The sequence below is a fragment of the Lepisma saccharinum genome, chromosome 10 (genome assembly GCF_977018435.1).
Source record: "Lepisma saccharinum chromosome 10, izLepSacc3.1, whole genome shotgun sequence".
NCBI lineage: Eukaryota > Metazoa > Arthropoda > Insecta > Zygentoma > Lepismatidae > Lepisma > Lepisma saccharinum.
The window spans coordinates 29,917,163-29,935,192 of NC_139238.1; the positions used below are offsets into that span (position 1 = coordinate 29,917,163).

The following is an 18,030-nucleotide window of genomic DNA, read 5'->3' on the forward strand; positions in this document are numbered from 1 at the left end:
AAAATGTGGATTTAGGAAGGGGAGATGAACACGGGGGTTCATTTTATGTTAGTGAAATTGAAGAATATAGTGAAAGTGAGGAAGAGGTGGCTGTGGCAGGAAAAATATAAAAGGTTGAGGAATGGAAATGGAATGCAACGATGTGTGTGATCAAATTTATTAGGTGAGTTTCTAATTATCTTTCAAGTAAACTGCATATGTGCATACTTATTACTATACTTCCACTTCAATATATAAAATTTTCACGTAAATTGCTTGGATAGTTTAAACAATATTTGACATCTTGTCTTGCTGTGCAACTTTCACGGGAGATAGCCAAATTTAAATTGTATTTCATGGCAAAAAAATTGGCATTTAAATGGTAAGCGGATGGGTTAACTGCCAAGTGGGAGACCCTGGTTCGATTCCCATGGTGTGTGATCTGAGGTTGGAATTTTTCCAGCCTTGCATCAAGTGGCTCTGGGGCTCACCCAGCCTCAAGTCGATGGGTACCTGGGCAATAAAGGCAGTTGGAGTGTGGTGTTGATCACTTCACCCCCTGTATGTCCAAGATAGAGAATGTGTGGGGCCCTACCCCCACACCCCCTAAATGTGCCTTCATGGCATGGTGCTATGTGTACGGGGAACTTTACCTTACTTTACTAAAATATTAATGTTGTATGTTGCCATATTTTTTTCACTAATTCTTATTGCTTGGTTAACATTTTTGTGAATTAAATTTCAAAAATATTGAATGATTCATGAGGGAGATAGAATTTTTTTTTCTAAGACAGTGCAGCTCACACTGGAGACTTTGAGAATGGTAGAAAAGAGGAATCACTGAAAAAGAAAATAAAATGTTTCCAGACACTCTTTTTAGGGTTGAATTGACATGGAATGACCCATAATATAGTGTAATAATAAACCATGGTACAACAGCCCGTGAGGGCCAGGGCCTACTTGCTAACTGCCAACCTCACTCCCACCTGTCGAGGTGGGAAATCGTGTAACCATTTAGGGTGTGAAGTGTGGTCAGCGCGATAAACACCCGGTCGTTGTAGTTTTCGATGGCCAGGTTAAGCTACTCATTCATAGTTTCCAAATTTCCTCATGATTGTAGGTGGCCACCGGTACCATACACAGGACGAAATCTCAGAAGAAGTTATTACGCTTCCCCCAGGAGTGTCAAACCTGTGTGCATCTCATAGCGAGAACCCAGGACATAATGCCTTATGACACCACATGCTACATTTTTGTAGTTTTAAACAGTGCAGGAAAGATGTTATTTGGGTATGTCCACACAGCACAGTGCAATCCACCATAGAGGAGGTGCTGCTCTTGTCAATTTATGCAGTTTGTCTTGCAAAGAATTACGAGGGCCATCCAGAAAGTACCATTTTTGAATTTTAAAAATACTACAAATATTTTTTGAAAAATCTTTGTAATTGTTGACAACAAACTTTAAACTTCTACATAGTCTCCATGTACATTTGTCATAACATGTGACGAGTTTTTGTAACCCAGCTTCATATTCCTCTGCCGCCAGGCCATTGAGAGGAGTAGTCTATTTTCAGTTCCTCATCATTATGAAATGTAAGGAAGCGAGGGGCCCACCTTCCACAAATTTTCCCATACTTCAGACTATCTTTGACAATTTCATGAATTGCTCGTGAAACATCAGTGAACAGTGCACTGATTTCATCCTGTGTGACGTGCTGATCGTTCTTGATCGTCAACTGCACTCAGCAGTTCGTCCGTAATGACAGACGGGCACCCGGAATGTTCGTCATCATGGACGTTCTCCCTCCGAGAGTTAAAGTTCAACACCCGTGCCAAACAGACTGTTCATCAATAACATTGTCTCCATAAACCTCCTTTAATTGACGGCATTGAGAAATCTCATCACAGCCCTAACTTCACAAGTAGCGGCATTTTCAATTCTTTTGAACATTATAAACAATAACTACAATGACAGCGCTACGAAACTTCGCACATACTGATCCGATAGTCAACTGAAGTCGTTTGACCTTGAGCGGCAGCTATCTGAGTCACTAGCGCTCCACACTGCGCGAACGGGTATTACTTTTCGTATGGCCCTTGTACATCAGGAGGAATTTGGTCTAAGACAGTCAAGTTTACATTAGTAGTTACAAATAAAGAAACCTCTGCCTGACACACCTTTTCATTCATAATGGTTAGTAATGGGCTTACTATGCTGCTTGCATGATGTAACTAATAAATACAATAATTCTTATTACATGCTGGTTTAAGGAAAAAATTATAACTAATAATGTAAATTTGGCTGTTATTGACAGTTTCCACTGCTGCGACATTGTTAACCATGGAATATCAGGTACTTCTCACAGAGTACTCTTTATGCTTTAAATATCAAATTCTCCAGAGAAATTGGGGCTCAAATTTTTAAAAAAAATAGCATTTTTGAAGATCCGCAACTAAAACCGGAGACTAGTAACAGAGGTTCATTTTTTTCCTGCTAAAACTTGGATGAATAGCTTTTCCTTAAGATATTTTTTTTAATAATAATTGTCAGGCGGCCAAATATTATTTTATTTTAGCTTTTGATATGAATTGACCCTATAATATTTCTGATAATGCATCATCATTTTGTATTAAGGTCACACAGACCTTATTCTTGTCATGGTCACTGTTGTTCTTTTTATTTTTACTTGCTACAAAAGAGAAACACATTCACATTTGTAATTGCTGCTTAACCTACCCGCTGCACTTTGCCACCCGGCACTACAACTAGCAGACCAGAACAAACTACTAAACCATAGTGATGTTTATTTTTTATCCTTTGTTCTCTTAAGATTTCTTGGTTACCTCTGTGGATAGCAAGTTTGTATGTTTGAATTGATATTTGTCTAAATTCCCCGCAGAGTCTACAGCTTAGTATGGGCCTGTGTAATTTCTTAATAAAGATTATACATTTGTATTGGTGTATTCGTTCTGCTTCATTTCAATATTACCTGTGTTGTGAATTTTAGGTAGCAAAGTTAATCTAGTTATAATGACAGTCGTGATCGCTTTCTAAGAATCTAAAATGCAATTTTCATTTGTATACACCTCTATGACGTTCCTTCATTTCAGAAATCATTGAAATACCAAAGTTAAAGGGGAAAAAAAACCACTGGGTTTTTCAAGTGGGGCCCAAACTTGGCGACCCTTCTACTAATGCGGAAGCATCTTGTAGAGTTCAATGATCTCTAAAAAAAATGTGTGAATAGGAATACTGCCGAGGATCGGTATGTGTTGTACAACATCACACTATCCAGAGAAAATAAAATAAAGTGTTTGAACTCCGTTAATAATTTCTCAGCACTAGTGTCAAAGGCAAACTGAGCAACGGATGCACAAAGATTGATTAAAGTGTTCACATGCACAGTCTTACCTGTGCAGACATCTATGCTCTTGGGCTTATTATTTTTTTTACATATGTCTTCTGCATCCATGCAGTTCCAAGATTTGCACAGTCTTCTGATCCACGTTTTTCCTGAACAGTTTTGAACTGTGCATGTAAAGCGTAGCATGTGGACTGTCAAATGGCCACTGTGCGGGACTACATAGTATGATATGTAGGTAAAGTTAAGTTCCCCGTGCATATGACACTGCCATGAATGCACGTTTAGGCGATGTGGGGGGTAGGGTCCCACATATTCTTGATCTTTTGCTATTTTTGAGGTTATGTGATCAGCACCATGCTTCTGCCACCTTTGCCCCCATGGTATCCATTGATTTGAGGCTGGCTGAGCCCCAGAGCTGCTATATGTGAGCGCAAGGCCTTAGATCACCCAGGAATCGAACCTGGGTCTCCCACACGGCAATCATCTGCTAGACCACCGTGGCTGGACATAGTGTGATATTTCCATGTGAAAATACAAGTGGCAACAACCTTGCTAAGACGTATTTTAAGCTTGCTGAACTTGCACTATGCTACATAATACTTAAGCATCTGCTGCTATTAAGTTGTGGTTTATGCTCTAATAATTCTTCTTTTCACAATGCAAATTTAAATGACTCTACTTTAGTAGATAAAATGGATACATATGTGTAACTTTTAATTTTGTGCAGATATAGTTTGTATAGCAGTGTTCATGTTTGTGTACTGAATGTGTGTTTTCTTCCTGCAGGCTTATTTTGCATTTATGTTGTGTCCATTGATTATCAGTGCACGTGGTCGCTTTGAAGCAACATTAGTGCACTGAATCATGCCTCGTCAACGCTCGCTGGATGGGACCCCGGGCATGCGGAATGCTGCTTCTTTCAGGAGGACACTGGACTTAACTTCTGAGATCTTAATAAGTCCATCATATCTACCAGATCATGAGTATGGACAGACTCCTCAGCACCAGATCATTCGGAGACCAGTTTTACCTGCACGGTCAGAAGTATGTATATTTTGATGTGGCTGGTTTCACGCGCAGGCTTTTACTCTTGTCTGCTGTTTATGTGGGAAGTTGGTACAGTTAGTTTTTGTCTTACTTTCCTTTTGGAACTATTTTGTATAAATAAGTGAAGACTTGCTTGCTGCATTCAACAATTCATTTTCAGAAGCGATGAATTAACTTATCACTTATAAGTGCGCTAAATCATTTTAGAGGGGTCTGGATAGTTATCTAAAACTTCTTGAAAAGGTTAGTGATTTATTTTCTGCACTTAATGTTGGTGTAAATCATGTATTTTTTTCATTAATAAAAATTTTATAACATTTTTTAATGTTGGGACCACCAAAATTGAATGTATAATGTGGGCAAATGTAACATTTTCTTTTTACGTCTGCTATAAGTGAGAGATTGTGTGTGTTTAAGTGTTTGTTCTGAATTTCTTTTCTAGCAAGTGAAAAGGCGGTTAAATCTGGAAACCTTGCCAGTCAGTGACCAGGGTTTTAAGACTCCTCGCTCAAAACGGCCACGCACAGTATCAGGTTGTAGTACGTCGTACACACCTAGCCCAAGTACAAAGTGTAAGCACATTCATTTATTCTTTTATGCGTATAAAATTGATTTTTTGAAATAAATATGTGCATGCATCTGAGCTAGATTTATTTGTTAATACAAATTTACCTAGAAAAAGGAAATACTTATGGAGTAGGAGTCTGGAAATGTCACTGTCTCAATCATTTGTTCCAGAGGTGCATACTCTGATCATTATAGGTATATTATTAACAGGAAAGATAGTTCATATTTTCTAAGTACATTATTGAAACAAAACACAATATTCTTAAGGACAAATCACACGTGTCTGGATTTCCATTAGGAATGTCCTAGTTGGTACTGGACAGGCTACCTGGGTGGATATCATGGCTGGCTGCTTGACTGGTTTTGATGACTAGGCCATGTTCTAATTGCAACTGGCTTTCTGTGCTACATTCTGTGGAACAGCCAGTCAGAGCAAAGTTTGGCTATGTGAAGATAATCTGTCTGTTTTTTGAAGTGGTGGTGATTTTCTTCGCTTCTCGATAAAAGAAAAAGTCAGAGATGATGTGCATTCGTGTTCAGTTTATTAATCCCATATTTACTCATGTATAATGCATACTTTTTTCCAAAACATTTTGCCCCCTAAAACTATGGTGCGTATAACACACAGAATAATTTGGGCAGCCATCATGAAACCATACAGGATCATTCCATGATTTTGTGACACGTGCATTTATTTTTCATGTTTATGGAACCCTATCATGTTATACATTGTTGTAAAGCTTAAAATCGGCAGTTTCTAATTATGGCAACAGTATTCCATTCAAGCTTGTGCTGCTAACTGCTACTTTGAGGGTCCTGAATGTATGTCTTAAATGTTTCTTTAGTCATGGAAAAAGAGAAAATGAGAAAAATTGCATATGAAAGTTTAAAAGGACATTTCCCACGATTTTTCACTTGTAATGTAATGTTCTGCGACACCAAGAAAAAGCAATGCTGTTTTTGCTGAATTTGAGCATGCACCTTCAGTCCCATGAAATTCATATCTATAGTATTTGTTGGACAAAAAATAATAGAAAATAACTTCCTGAGCACTGCAAATCCATAACATAATTTTGATCTGGCTTTCTGTTACAGAATAAATAATGTGGTTAAAGAGTGAATGCTTTGGGATGCTAAACACAGTGGAGGGAGAGGGGGGAGGCAGCATAGGTTGGTGACTTATTGTTTACACAAGAGGATATTTTCCTCTTGGTCCACATAACTCATTGAATAGGTATTATGTCATTCGCTCTTGATTGGCATAGCATCTTCCGCTTTACAACCTACAACTAAGAAAGCCATTTCTTGAACCTGAATTATACTGTGCATTGTATGCGAGATTTATTGTTTTGGCACTTTTCCCCATCATGAAACCAGGGTGTGCATTATACATGGTATAAATACGGTATTTAGGTATTTATACAAAGCGTTGAGATTTGTGCATGACAAATGTGATTAACCAATAAGGAGAATCCTTATTACAAGTGTATTAAATGTTTGACTTGTTTAGTTGCACAAAATGTTCTTTTATGGATGAATCCATCAAACCGTGTGGACGGATATGCATGCCAGACTTCATTAAAAGTCTTGTTCAGAACACATTGATTACCATATTTTTTTTCAAGCCAATTTCTAGTCCATAGTTTTATTTTTATTTTCGGCAGTTATTCTACAAAGTTCTTGAAATTTCTCATCCATCATTTTTCTTGTCTGCTCCGCACAATGTCTTGTGGGAACAAAAGTAGACACACAAGCACGGTAACCCCGGATTTTGATGACATTTCATCTTTTAACTGGTGCAACATAGGCATTGCTAACTAGTACAGAAGTACTGAACACGCTCCTCAGGTTGAAGACATGTCATTTTTTTTATTTTTAGGTCATTTTTTTAAAATTTTGTCAATGCATGCTGAAACATAGGAAGTTCAACAATTTGTTTTGTCTGAATGTTATCTTGCGGTACTTACTCTGTATTTAACTACCAGCGCAACAAAGCCTGTCTGAAAATCTCGAAATGCAACATTGTCTAGTTTCTTATTCACAGTCCGTACAACACACCAAGGTGAAGAAGCAATTGTTAGATTGTTTGTCTTGGAATATATATACTATTTTCAATAAGCAGATTGAGTTTTGTACGAATTTTGGGTCATTTTTCAAAGATTTTAGGTCATTTTACAGATTTTTGTTGTCATTTTAAAGGTCATTTTTCAAATATTTTTAGGTCATCAAAATCCGGACCCTGGTAATATGTATCGTGTGAGGCAAAAGGTAGCAACTGAGCTAGTACCGCACAACTTGTCCAAGTCTAACTGGAAAATTGATTGATTGATTGATTTAGTTTAGCCTCGTGGCTAATTTGCGAAGATGAGGATGAGTGATGAAATTGATGAATGGACAGTCACAAACAACCAAGCCCGACCAGGATTCGAACCCGGGACCCTTGGCGTCACAGCGCGATGTGCTAACCACTCGGCCACAGGGTCGGGCTCTAACTGGAAAATCCAGCTCGAGATCTACCAAGCGTCAGGTTAACCTTGCAGCAGGTTTTATGTATCAATCCGCGCGGGAACTGAGCACAGAATCTTCCGTGCCAGTCTTGCCTCAACCGCTGAGCTGCTTACATCGCAGACACTGAGAAAATCTACAGTATTGCCAACCGCACAACACATCAAAACCCGCATGCATGTCAAGCGGAATATATTTGTGTTTCTTTTTGTCTCCTGAAACATAACATTTTAGAAGTACTTTCGGCGCATAAATTATTTTAAAAAATGTGTCATTACTTAATATAAATGCGAAATATCTTCGAAACATGAGAGTATTTTTCCCAGGGGGGCAAACAAGTCACATTTCCCCCTAAAGAGTGTAGTTCCCTAATAACATTGCTTAAATTTGAATTTATTGTGTTAATGCAATAATTAACATATTATTGTGGCTAAAATGAAATTATATGTGTGAAATACATAATTTTTGGTTGACTTTCATTTTCCAGGGAGGGAATGGCCCCCTTGCCCCTCCTTCTGGACGCCCATGAGCATGTGTGTATATTTCGAGCACGCAAAAATAAAAAATAAACAAAGATATAAGTAAACAACGACAGGCCCTCTTGAATTTAATGACAAATTATTGTTTTTGGTTTATAAAAAAATACGTTTATGAAAACCTTTGTTACTGTAAGACACACGCACTTCAAGTTATACCAGCAAAAAAAAAGTATGATTTGTTATTGTGGATATATACAATCAGGTGCATTGTCTGCTGCTATTATTCTGGTTACAATTTATGAATCACTTCACTAAACCAGGATTCAAATCTTGGTCTGTCCATTTCTTGCTAATCATCCATCCCTTTCCTTGCACGGAACAGTAAATATATGCGCCTTCAACAAAGACGTCATTGCCGTCAGTAGGTGAAACAATAAGCCTCCCCCTTCCCCTCTCCCTTTCTCGTCGGTTTCTTCAGCCCTGGCGGTGGTTTTGCATGGTGATATATATATAATAAAAAAAATCAATATAACGCCCACGCCCCTCCCAGAGTTAAAGCACGTCTGGTCCAAATAATAAACATGTTTCTTCTCACGGTGATATCTTTTAATACCGGGGACATTCTTTTGTAGTCAAACAACAAACAATCGTTTCCTCTTCCTAAACTCAAACCGCAAATCATTCAACACCCGGGATACAGTTCGTGCGCCCATTGACGGCAAATCACCTCACGGCCTGTTTTACTTTGATCTTGTTTCCGTAAGGAGGATTATGCATTTTAAACAACTTGCTTGATTTGAAGAGCTTTTCCCTTCGGATGAAGCCCACAATAACACTCGCTGAACAGGAAACCTTGCTTGATTCAGCTATTCTCGCCGCTGTATAGCACGATTATTAATCACAATAAACATAGGGTTAAAATAGTGGGATGTGCAACACTGGTTTCACGGATTCCACGCGCTCTGCAACGTATTCAGTCTTGCTCGACTCGCACTTGGGCTTCAGGGATTCCTGAGCTCAATACAAACTCCAGTTGGCGAATCTGCGGATCCAAGTTCGTCAGCACAGTGATTGCAACCGATCAAGTCCACACCTGCTAATGGATGTATTATTTTGTCTGTATTTTACAAATCAAATAACTGTGTTCTTGCAAGTATGCAGTTGTGTCGGAATAGAACCCGTCTCAGTGGAACTATATTCTTGCGCGCACGTTTGGATCTACATATGCGAAAACCTGCTGCAAGGTTAACCTGACGCTTGACTTAGTCTCGTGTGGTTCAGGCATTATTTGCTTCCTTTCTGTTTTATATTTACATTAGTTCACCCGGTGGAGGCACATGGCACTGTGGTTCGGATCCCACTTTAAACCGTAGGTCCGGTGCTTTACTGTGCATATAGTGGACTTAAAAACACCAACTCAATATATACATTAGTTCCTTAGTATCTGTATACATGTATTATTGGTAAGCTGTATTTGTGTTCTCTCTTGCAGCCAAGTCGCCATTAGAAAGGACACGGTATGACACCTCTCTGGGACTGCTTACAAAGAAGTTTGTTAGTTTGTTGCAAGAGTCCCCAAATGGTGTTGTCGACTTAAACAAAGCTTCAGAGTGCCTGGATGTACAAAAACGTAGAATTTACGATATTACAAATGTTCTAGAAGGGATAGGACTTCTCGAAAAGAAGTCTAAAAATAATATACAGTGGAGGTAAGTGGAAGTATGGGCGTGTGTGTGTGTCTTTGTTGCCTCTGGTCCGAGGTTCGAACCCTGGCTAAATCATCTTGTTTATTGCATCATTTAATTGGTCAATTACTTATGCTCCTTGCTGTAAAAAACACAAAAGGTAGAAAAGGTAATTACAATCAATGGAAAAGGAAAAGTGTGTGTTGTGCACTGCAAATTTTGCCTTTTAGATTTTTTTATGTGCATTATTTAATTTGAGATTGCAATTTTTTTCCACAGTGATTATCGACCTAGTTCTAGCATTATAAGAATTAAACAATATACTTAGAGGCACATAAGTAAATAAATAAAAAAATACTAAATTTCTGTACAAAAGCAGTCAATTTTGGGTTAAAAAGCGGTAAAGAAAATAAAATTTTGCTGTTATTTTTTTTTGTTATTTGTGGTCATTCTAATAACAAGTTTGTTACCAGAATAATAAGTTTATTCCTATGTAAAGGGGTCCATTTTTGCTTCTCAAGTATTTACAGCAGAATTAATCAATGTTCCGTGAATTGCATAACTTGCAGGATAATTGTGATTTCAGAAAGTGTCACGTTGGTAAATAAACACTAAATTTTATGTTTGAGTGTCTATTTGGCATTTTGCAGTTCATTTCACATTATTTCGGGACAAAACAGGGTAGGAAAATGTACATCACACCTTTCAATAAACGTGAAAAATTAACATTACAATGTGTTATTTCACATTTTGTGTTTTCGTCAAAATTGAAATATGCATGCCTTTAAATAAGTACTTGAGCTATAAATAAATAGTACAAGTTTAAAGAGTGTTATGTGAATATGCAGTGCAGCCCTGAGTTTACGTTCCCCAGTTTTTTATTTTACATTTCATGCTTAGTGCTTTCAGTTTTCACAGTCCCAATAGAGGAAAATGTTATAAAATTTTCCAGCATTTTAAGTTCTTTGAACTTAGTTCCATGAAACACGTAAAATCGATGTTCTGCTGGGACATTGGCAACAGTTGTAGTCACAATGTGGGGGGGGGGGATTCTTGTAGTCTAATTTCTATTCAGTGGAAGGTTATAAATGTAAACCATTTAAACTAATAATGAATGGAAAGATCAGTGTGTACAAGAATTGTTAATAATTCGTTGCAGGGGTGGTCAAATGCCAAACGATCCACTGTCAAATCCAAATGTACTTCTTAAAGACATAGAAGATTTGGAAACCAAAGAAAACATCTTAGATAGACTTATTAAGGAAGCAGGTGAGTAAGCTGTTTTGAATATACGTACTTGATCATTCAGTTTTGTTTTCACATACTTTACTGTATGTGCTATTTGAATATATATATTGTATGAGTTTCTTTTTGAGAGTTTTACAAATACATAGCGTTGTATCAAACATGTGTACTGTTAGAAAATTAAGTCATAAGAGGACTGGATGAAATATTAAAGAATTTTTTCCCCGTATATGAACTGTGCTTTGCATTATTTTTGAAATGAATCACATAAAAACATTTTGTATTTATTATGCCAGATTCACAGAAGAATGTCTCTTAATTGTGTATCTTCCAAATTGTTTATGAAATAAATGGACTATTTTAATAAAAAATATTTCACTGTAACTTGAGCACAGCATTTTTACATGTTACTCATATAGGGAGTAATGACACATCCTCCCCCTCAACCCCATTCCCAACGATCCCTAGTCTCCAGTAACACCCCCCCCCCCTCTCCTCACACACACACGCATGCGTGTACACATACATGTTGCCAAAGATTTTTGACAATTTTGGGGAGAGACCAAGTTTTTCCATGCCAAATTTGTCTTTGCAGGTCAAACGCTTAGCTTCCATTTTTGCCAACTCTTAGTTGTCCCTGAAGGTACGACCAAATAGTAGATGCTGAAATTTAAGCCTTTTCTTTCCATTTGTTATGTTTGCATAGGTTTGTGCATTTCTGCATGATGTACATGCGCAATTGTTACTCTTTTCCAGAAACTAAAGTTCGAAATCTTAATGAGGACAAGCATTTCGCGTACATTACTTACAATGACTTAAGAAGTATACCTGAATACCAGAACAGAACTGTGATGGCCATCAAGGCTCCTCCGGAAGCAAAACTAAACGTACCTAACCCTAGCCAAGTAAGTTTATTTCAAGTTTGTGACTGACTTGTTTTTTTTTTAACCTTGATGCATTTGTCTATTTTGATATCTTATTATTGCATGATTCAGTTTGGCCATCGTTCTGTGCCAGGAAAACAGGAAGAAACAAACATTAAAAGTGAAACCTCTTATCTTTACCTGTTCATGCTTTTCAACTATAAAAATGAGGTAATAAGTACGGTTCAGCTCATGCCGATGTATCTGTATCGGTTGCAGTTTATTTACTGCCGATACTTTTCTGGCATTTTGGTCTTTGATGAAGTACAAATTTTGAAGTTTTTATTTTTTTTATTTTGCACCAGTTTTGTGTGAAAAACTGAATTTTGTTATAACGTATATTGTGCTTTAGTAGTCGGATGTAATTCTCAAATATTTGAAGCAAAAATCTTTGTAAATTGGCACATAGAATTAGTTTTTAAGTCCACTTGATGTGCAGAAAGGCTAATCTGGACTAGACCTACAGTTTAAAGAGGGATCCAATAACAATGTGGTATATAATTAAGAGTGAAATTCTTAAACACTAGCATTAATGTACATTTTGAACAACTTTAGTTATTACAATCCGAATCTGTAAGGGCATTGGTATTGGTAGCCCTAGCAATAAGTTTTAATCTTGTTCAATCCTCCTGAAGAAGCCACATGATATGATAGACTTGAGGTTAATAATACACAAGTAGGTGCCGAAGTGAGTGACATTCATCATGTGACATGTATATAAATTATATCTTTATATTAATATAAATAAAAAAGAGCAGTGAGCACCTTAGTGACCAAGCATGTTGATTTTGTCTCTCCTGATGTCACCAACGGTTCCAGAGTTTAATCCCAGCAGACACTTTCGCGATTAGTGAAAAGTGGCAGAAAAGCAAAGTAAAATGAACTAGGGGTGGAATGATATGAAATCTTAGCCTACACTGATAAAGTACCGATATAAAATTTACTGATAGCAATAAACAATATTCTACTAATCCAATAGAATATTTCAAATGGTTCCTTGACCCTAAACAAATGTATGTTGCCATTTGAGCCAAGCTTTGCAATGCAAAAGAAGCTGAATAATTAGACACTCACTTAGAGTTTATATCAATTTCACTAAAGTGTAAGAAATTTGTAGATACATCACAGGTAATTTTGGTAATTATCCTGATAAACTGACACATCCATGTTGGCTGATATCAATAGCGAACCAATGAATCTGTCCCATCCCTAAAATAAACCATTTTCATTCATTCATCATAATTAAGAAAAATACACGGTGGCGGATATTGTATCTACCAATTTGAGTTGGCAACCCTGCCAGAATGCACATGTGACATACCTACATCCGTGGCGAGTTGGCAGTTGGCCAATTAGTATACTTAGGTAGGAGTGTTGTCCGGTGCAGGCACGGATTTCGGCGGTGGAAGTCTTCATCTAAACATTCACTGAGCACTGCGGCAGAACAATGAAGGTTGCCATGCCCCTGGTCCAGATACATACACAGCATTCTGAGGTGGGTTAGACAATATATCAGGATATTGAGAAAATATCGTCCAGGCGATATCAACTAGACTATACATTGTAACGATATTTTGGTGATATACAGGGTGGTCCAAAAGTGTGGAAACACCTGAATAAAAATTGAATAGCATGATATTTCTAAAAACCAATATTGCAGGTTTGTAATAGGGGTGGGGGAAAATGTTATAGGGCATATGACGATGACCTGCAATGTTAGTTTTTGGAAATGTCATGCCATTCAATTTTTATTCAGGTGTTTACACACTTTTGGACCACCCTATATATCGGCACGATATTTTGGCCATATATATTGTCACGATATTTTGGTGATATATCATCAATATTTTTGCGATATATATCATGTCACAATATTTGGTGATATATATTGTGGAGATGATATATCGCCGATATCACAATATGGAAAAAATATCGTATCTTATCATCTGTAACGATATATCACTTTATCAAATTTCCTATATCGTCCATCCCTAGTGGAGAGCCACAGTTAATGTTGTGAACTGTCAGTCGCCGTGAAATATGTACTATTCTACACGACATGTTGGAACGTGCATCATGTAACTATAAGCACTCGGTCTCTCCATTGTAATTTGAATTTTGGTAGGTACCATATGCACCACCCTGTATAAACTGGATGAATTTTCCAATAAGTTGCCAACTCTTTATAGGTATATCGGTAAAATTACCTGCATTTCTACACACATGCCTATGTAGGCCGATACTGATAGTAATGGTTAATTTTCCTATGCCCAGCAAATAGTAATATTGTCTCAAGTAGAACAAAAGTAATGCCTGTTTTATTTCAGGGTCTCCAGATGTACATGAAGAGTGAGAATGGAGAGATAGAAGTCTTTCTGTGCCCTGATGGAGACTCTGAACAAAATAAAGTTGAATCTGCCGTTCTCAGTTCTCCCGTGAAGGAGGAGCCTGTTTCCCAAGATCCGCCGAGTGAGAGTAGCATCCCTTCATATAAGAATGCGCTTATATCAGAATCTGACGATTTTGGACCAATGGGTGGGGGTAAACTCCAATTACAGACTGAGGATCAAACTGACATTGGTATGTATGTTTAGTCCATGTACATGTAATGGTTTTGTAGTTTTCAGCCTACTTAGAATTACAAACTTCTGAAGCATTAACCTTTTGAATCCCAACCTGTAGAGCAAGCAGAATCCCATGACCATGCATTAGGCAACACCCAGCGATAGTGCAAAGAAGTCATCTATCACTTTGGTTCCTAATTCCATAATTTTTATATACAATGATGATTTAGAATTGTTGTTTTAAGTTCACTTTATGCACAGAAAAGCTAATCGGGACTGGACCTACAGTTTAAAGTGGAATCAAACCCACTATGCCATGTGCCTTCACCAGGTATCGAACTCTCCCCTTCGTTACAAGGTGACGACGTTACCACTATGCCATCGGGGAGGCCCTCAAATTATTACAATTATCATTATTCAGTCCGCCATCAGACACATGTAAAGGTTTGTTGAAAAACACAGTGAAATGTGAAAATCCGAACTATATTGAAAAAAACTGTCAATATCGGATGCTCCGATTTAACCTACTCCATGTTGACTCTCTTGTTAGTCCATGCACACAAATGTTATACAACATGCAAAATAAAAAGCTTCAATACACTTGCAGGTTGTGACATTTCTTCAGCCATGACGGCAGGATGAAAATCAGTCATTTTCAAACTTATAACACGGATTTTCACTTTCAAACTTATAACACGAATTCTCACATGAATCACCGAAAGGATCTTTCACATCTATGTCCAATCTCGAACAGACTTTGCTTAGTCTTCCTCATCGGATATATCTGAACATTCAGCCTCATTACATTTACTCTCGTCGTCTTCCGGAACATTATCCGAAAAATTACTATCCTCCTCCATATTTTTCTGCTTTTGTTTTTCAAACCATACAACAAAACAAAAACACACAGGTCTTCTCAATAGCACGGTTATGTACTTTCAGCAACAGATGGCGTAAGGAGCATGTTTTGCTCATTGCTTGCGATAGTCACGTGCTTCAAATGGACTTCGGTCCTTCCCGACCAGAGGCATTCGTACGTTTTCCTTGCCATTACCATGCAAGAATATTTCCTTTTCGGCCAATAGTACCAGCTACGTACGGGCCATACGTAGTGGTAGGAGAGCATGCAGGCTCTACTACGTTGGGCCGTATGTAGTGGAAGTCAGGAGGTTAAGCTGCATTATCAGGGTTACAGTGGACTTTTTTTTAATTCATAAAGAAAATCGATAAAACCAAATTTCTGTACTCCTGTATTATAAACAAAAATAATGAACTTGCCGGGACCTTTTCACATAAAAATTGGTGTATTTTGTGCATAGTCCTACAGTGCAAGCAAAAACCAATTCCTTTTGCAGTAATTGACAGGGTGGCTACTCGCCGGGAATTCTGGTAATTATGAGTGAGTTATTGGCTCCGGGAATTTTACATAAATTTTTCTCCGTAGACATGAAAAATTGCAACTTTTACTAATCCAAATCCTATTGAATTTATACATATTTATAAACGCCCTGAGGTAAGTTTTTCACCGTTTAGCTTTTATTTTTATCAAGGAAGGAATAGAATTTGTTTTAAAAATTAAAACAATGTTAGATTGTTCTCCAAAAGGCACTATCTGGCAGACTAAAGATTATTGGAAGATAATCTTTAAGTTTATAGGTGAATTTGAGTTTCAAATTCTTGTACAGTTAACAATTTTCGTAGATTAGCATATCCTGCAAAATTTGTGACTTGTGTTTGTAGATGTATTTTAAGTCTTGAGTATATGAAATGACAAATGTGCACTTCACACCTTAAATTAAATATTTTGAATATATATGCCTTTAATTTGGATTGACTTAGAATTTTTGGGTACATTGGAATCGCACAGACACTTTGCATTGTTAATACAGTCGAGTGTATAGGTGTGATAAGTGGTAATGCGTAAGATTGAAATAGAGAAAACATCTGTTTGTATCATAGAATTTTTAGAAAGTTCACATTGAAAACCGGGAATTGTACTTGAATTTTATCATGGTTTTATCATAGCCACCCTGAATTGAGTTACCAGTAACTAGATAACATGTTTAAGTAGGTACACTATTAACACACAAAATCACCTACACGTGTAACAAGATTATCTGCCTGTTCTGACTTCAGTAAGTTTGTGTTTTTTGCTTGCTTTTATTTTATCGAAAAGCGAACAAGAACACCACCACTCTAATAAAATCACAGACAAGAAAATTTCCTTTTGCAAAACTCAGATTATCTTCCGATTGGCTGTTCCACAGAATATAGCAGAGAAAGCCAGTTGCAATTAGAACTTGGCCAGTTTTTTTAAGGTTTTTGTTTGTCATTCTCATCAGAAGTTAGAGAAATTTCTTAGTTTTAAATAATAATAATTCCATGTATTTGTTCAGTTTCATATTTCAGTGCCTAAAAAAAAAAAGAGGCCCGTTTGTGTGATACATTTGACATGCTTTAGGCTCTGTTTGGTTCTAGCGAGAGCATGCGTGTTTCATAGATTCATACAGATTTGAATGTTTTCAGGAAATGAACAGACGTATGTTGCCAGATGAACTAAACAGTTACTGGGTTGGAAACTGATAATTTTTTATCCATTGTATCCTGTTATCTATTGCATCAATTGGGTGTTTGGGGAAAAACACTTAAGTCAAGAAATGAAATGTTAGGGAAGACATTTTTATAATAGCAAACATTACAGACATGATATACATGTTTCATTACCACTGTTTACTATCTTTACATATGCCAAATATATTTTTTTACTATAATATTTAAGAGAATCTGCGACAACTAGAGAAAAGAATCGAAAATCGCAATTTGCGATTTATGTGCCTTTTCCCCGAACATCCTATAATTATTCATTCATAATCAGTTTTTTATCTAACCTAAGTTGGTTTGAAACATAAAAAGGGGTAACTTTGTGGTTTTTACAAAGGCTGAATCATTGAATATTTTGGATGAAATTCTTGTAGATTACTACATTCTAGTGGAATACTTGCACATTCACATATACAGGGTGTCGTCAAAATGGGTTCACAGAAATGTACGGGAAGATCAAAACAAACAACTTGCTCTTGGTACTATTTGTCTTTGATGCATCATTTCGGTGCTAAGAATGTTAAAAAGAGGCAGTCTTGTTACCTGTATGCTTGCAACCCAACATTTAATTGGATCACATCTGTGATGTTGCTTCCTGTCATGAAACTGCACATTTCAAGTACCACAAAAATGGTACAAGACCATTCCTGTGGTCCATGGGCATGGTTTGTAATGACACCCTTCAGAAGACCTGAAATTGTTATATTGCTCAAGAATGGGTATTGGTGGAAATTGTAAGAATATTGGTGTCCATTATGGTGGTTATTGCAGTTTTTGTTACAACTGTAGAAGTATTACAGCAAAAGTTAGTGTTCTGCCTCAGGAAAGAGTTAGTGAAACAGTATAATAAATTTATAAGAATTAATTATGTTAACTTATTTTTACTGAATATTTACTACTACATTTAATTTTGATATTAATAGGTGCTTGGCACTTTGATGTACACAGATGTAACAGTAGTTTGCCTGCATGTTGCTTCGGTATATTTCTAGCATAGAACACAGTCATTACTTATAGTTGTATCTGTATGTACAGGGTGTCCTGGCTAGAGGTATACAAAAAAAATGCTT

General features: G+C 37.0%; 1 protein-coding gene across 1 annotated transcript in view; it reads left to right on the plus strand.

Annotated features, from left to right (window-relative positions):
• LOC145993846 (transcription factor E2F6-like) overlaps positions 1 to 18,030 on the plus strand; it is a 38,360-nt gene that overhangs the window by 8,980 nt on the left and 11,350 nt on the right. Inside the window, exons 2-7 of the mRNA XM_083129700.1 lie at positions 4,131 to 4,388; positions 4,834 to 4,963; positions 9,435 to 9,651; positions 10,787 to 10,896; positions 11,629 to 11,777; positions 14,123 to 14,375. Of these exons, the coding sequence (XP_082985826.1) occupies positions 4,209 to 4,388; positions 4,834 to 4,963; positions 9,435 to 9,651; positions 10,787 to 10,896; positions 11,629 to 11,777; positions 14,123 to 14,375 (1,039 nt within the window). The 5' untranslated portion in view covers positions 4,131 to 4,208. The remainder of the gene's footprint in view (positions 1 to 4,130; positions 4,389 to 4,833; positions 4,964 to 9,434; positions 9,652 to 10,786; positions 10,897 to 11,628; positions 11,778 to 14,122; positions 14,376 to 18,030) is intronic.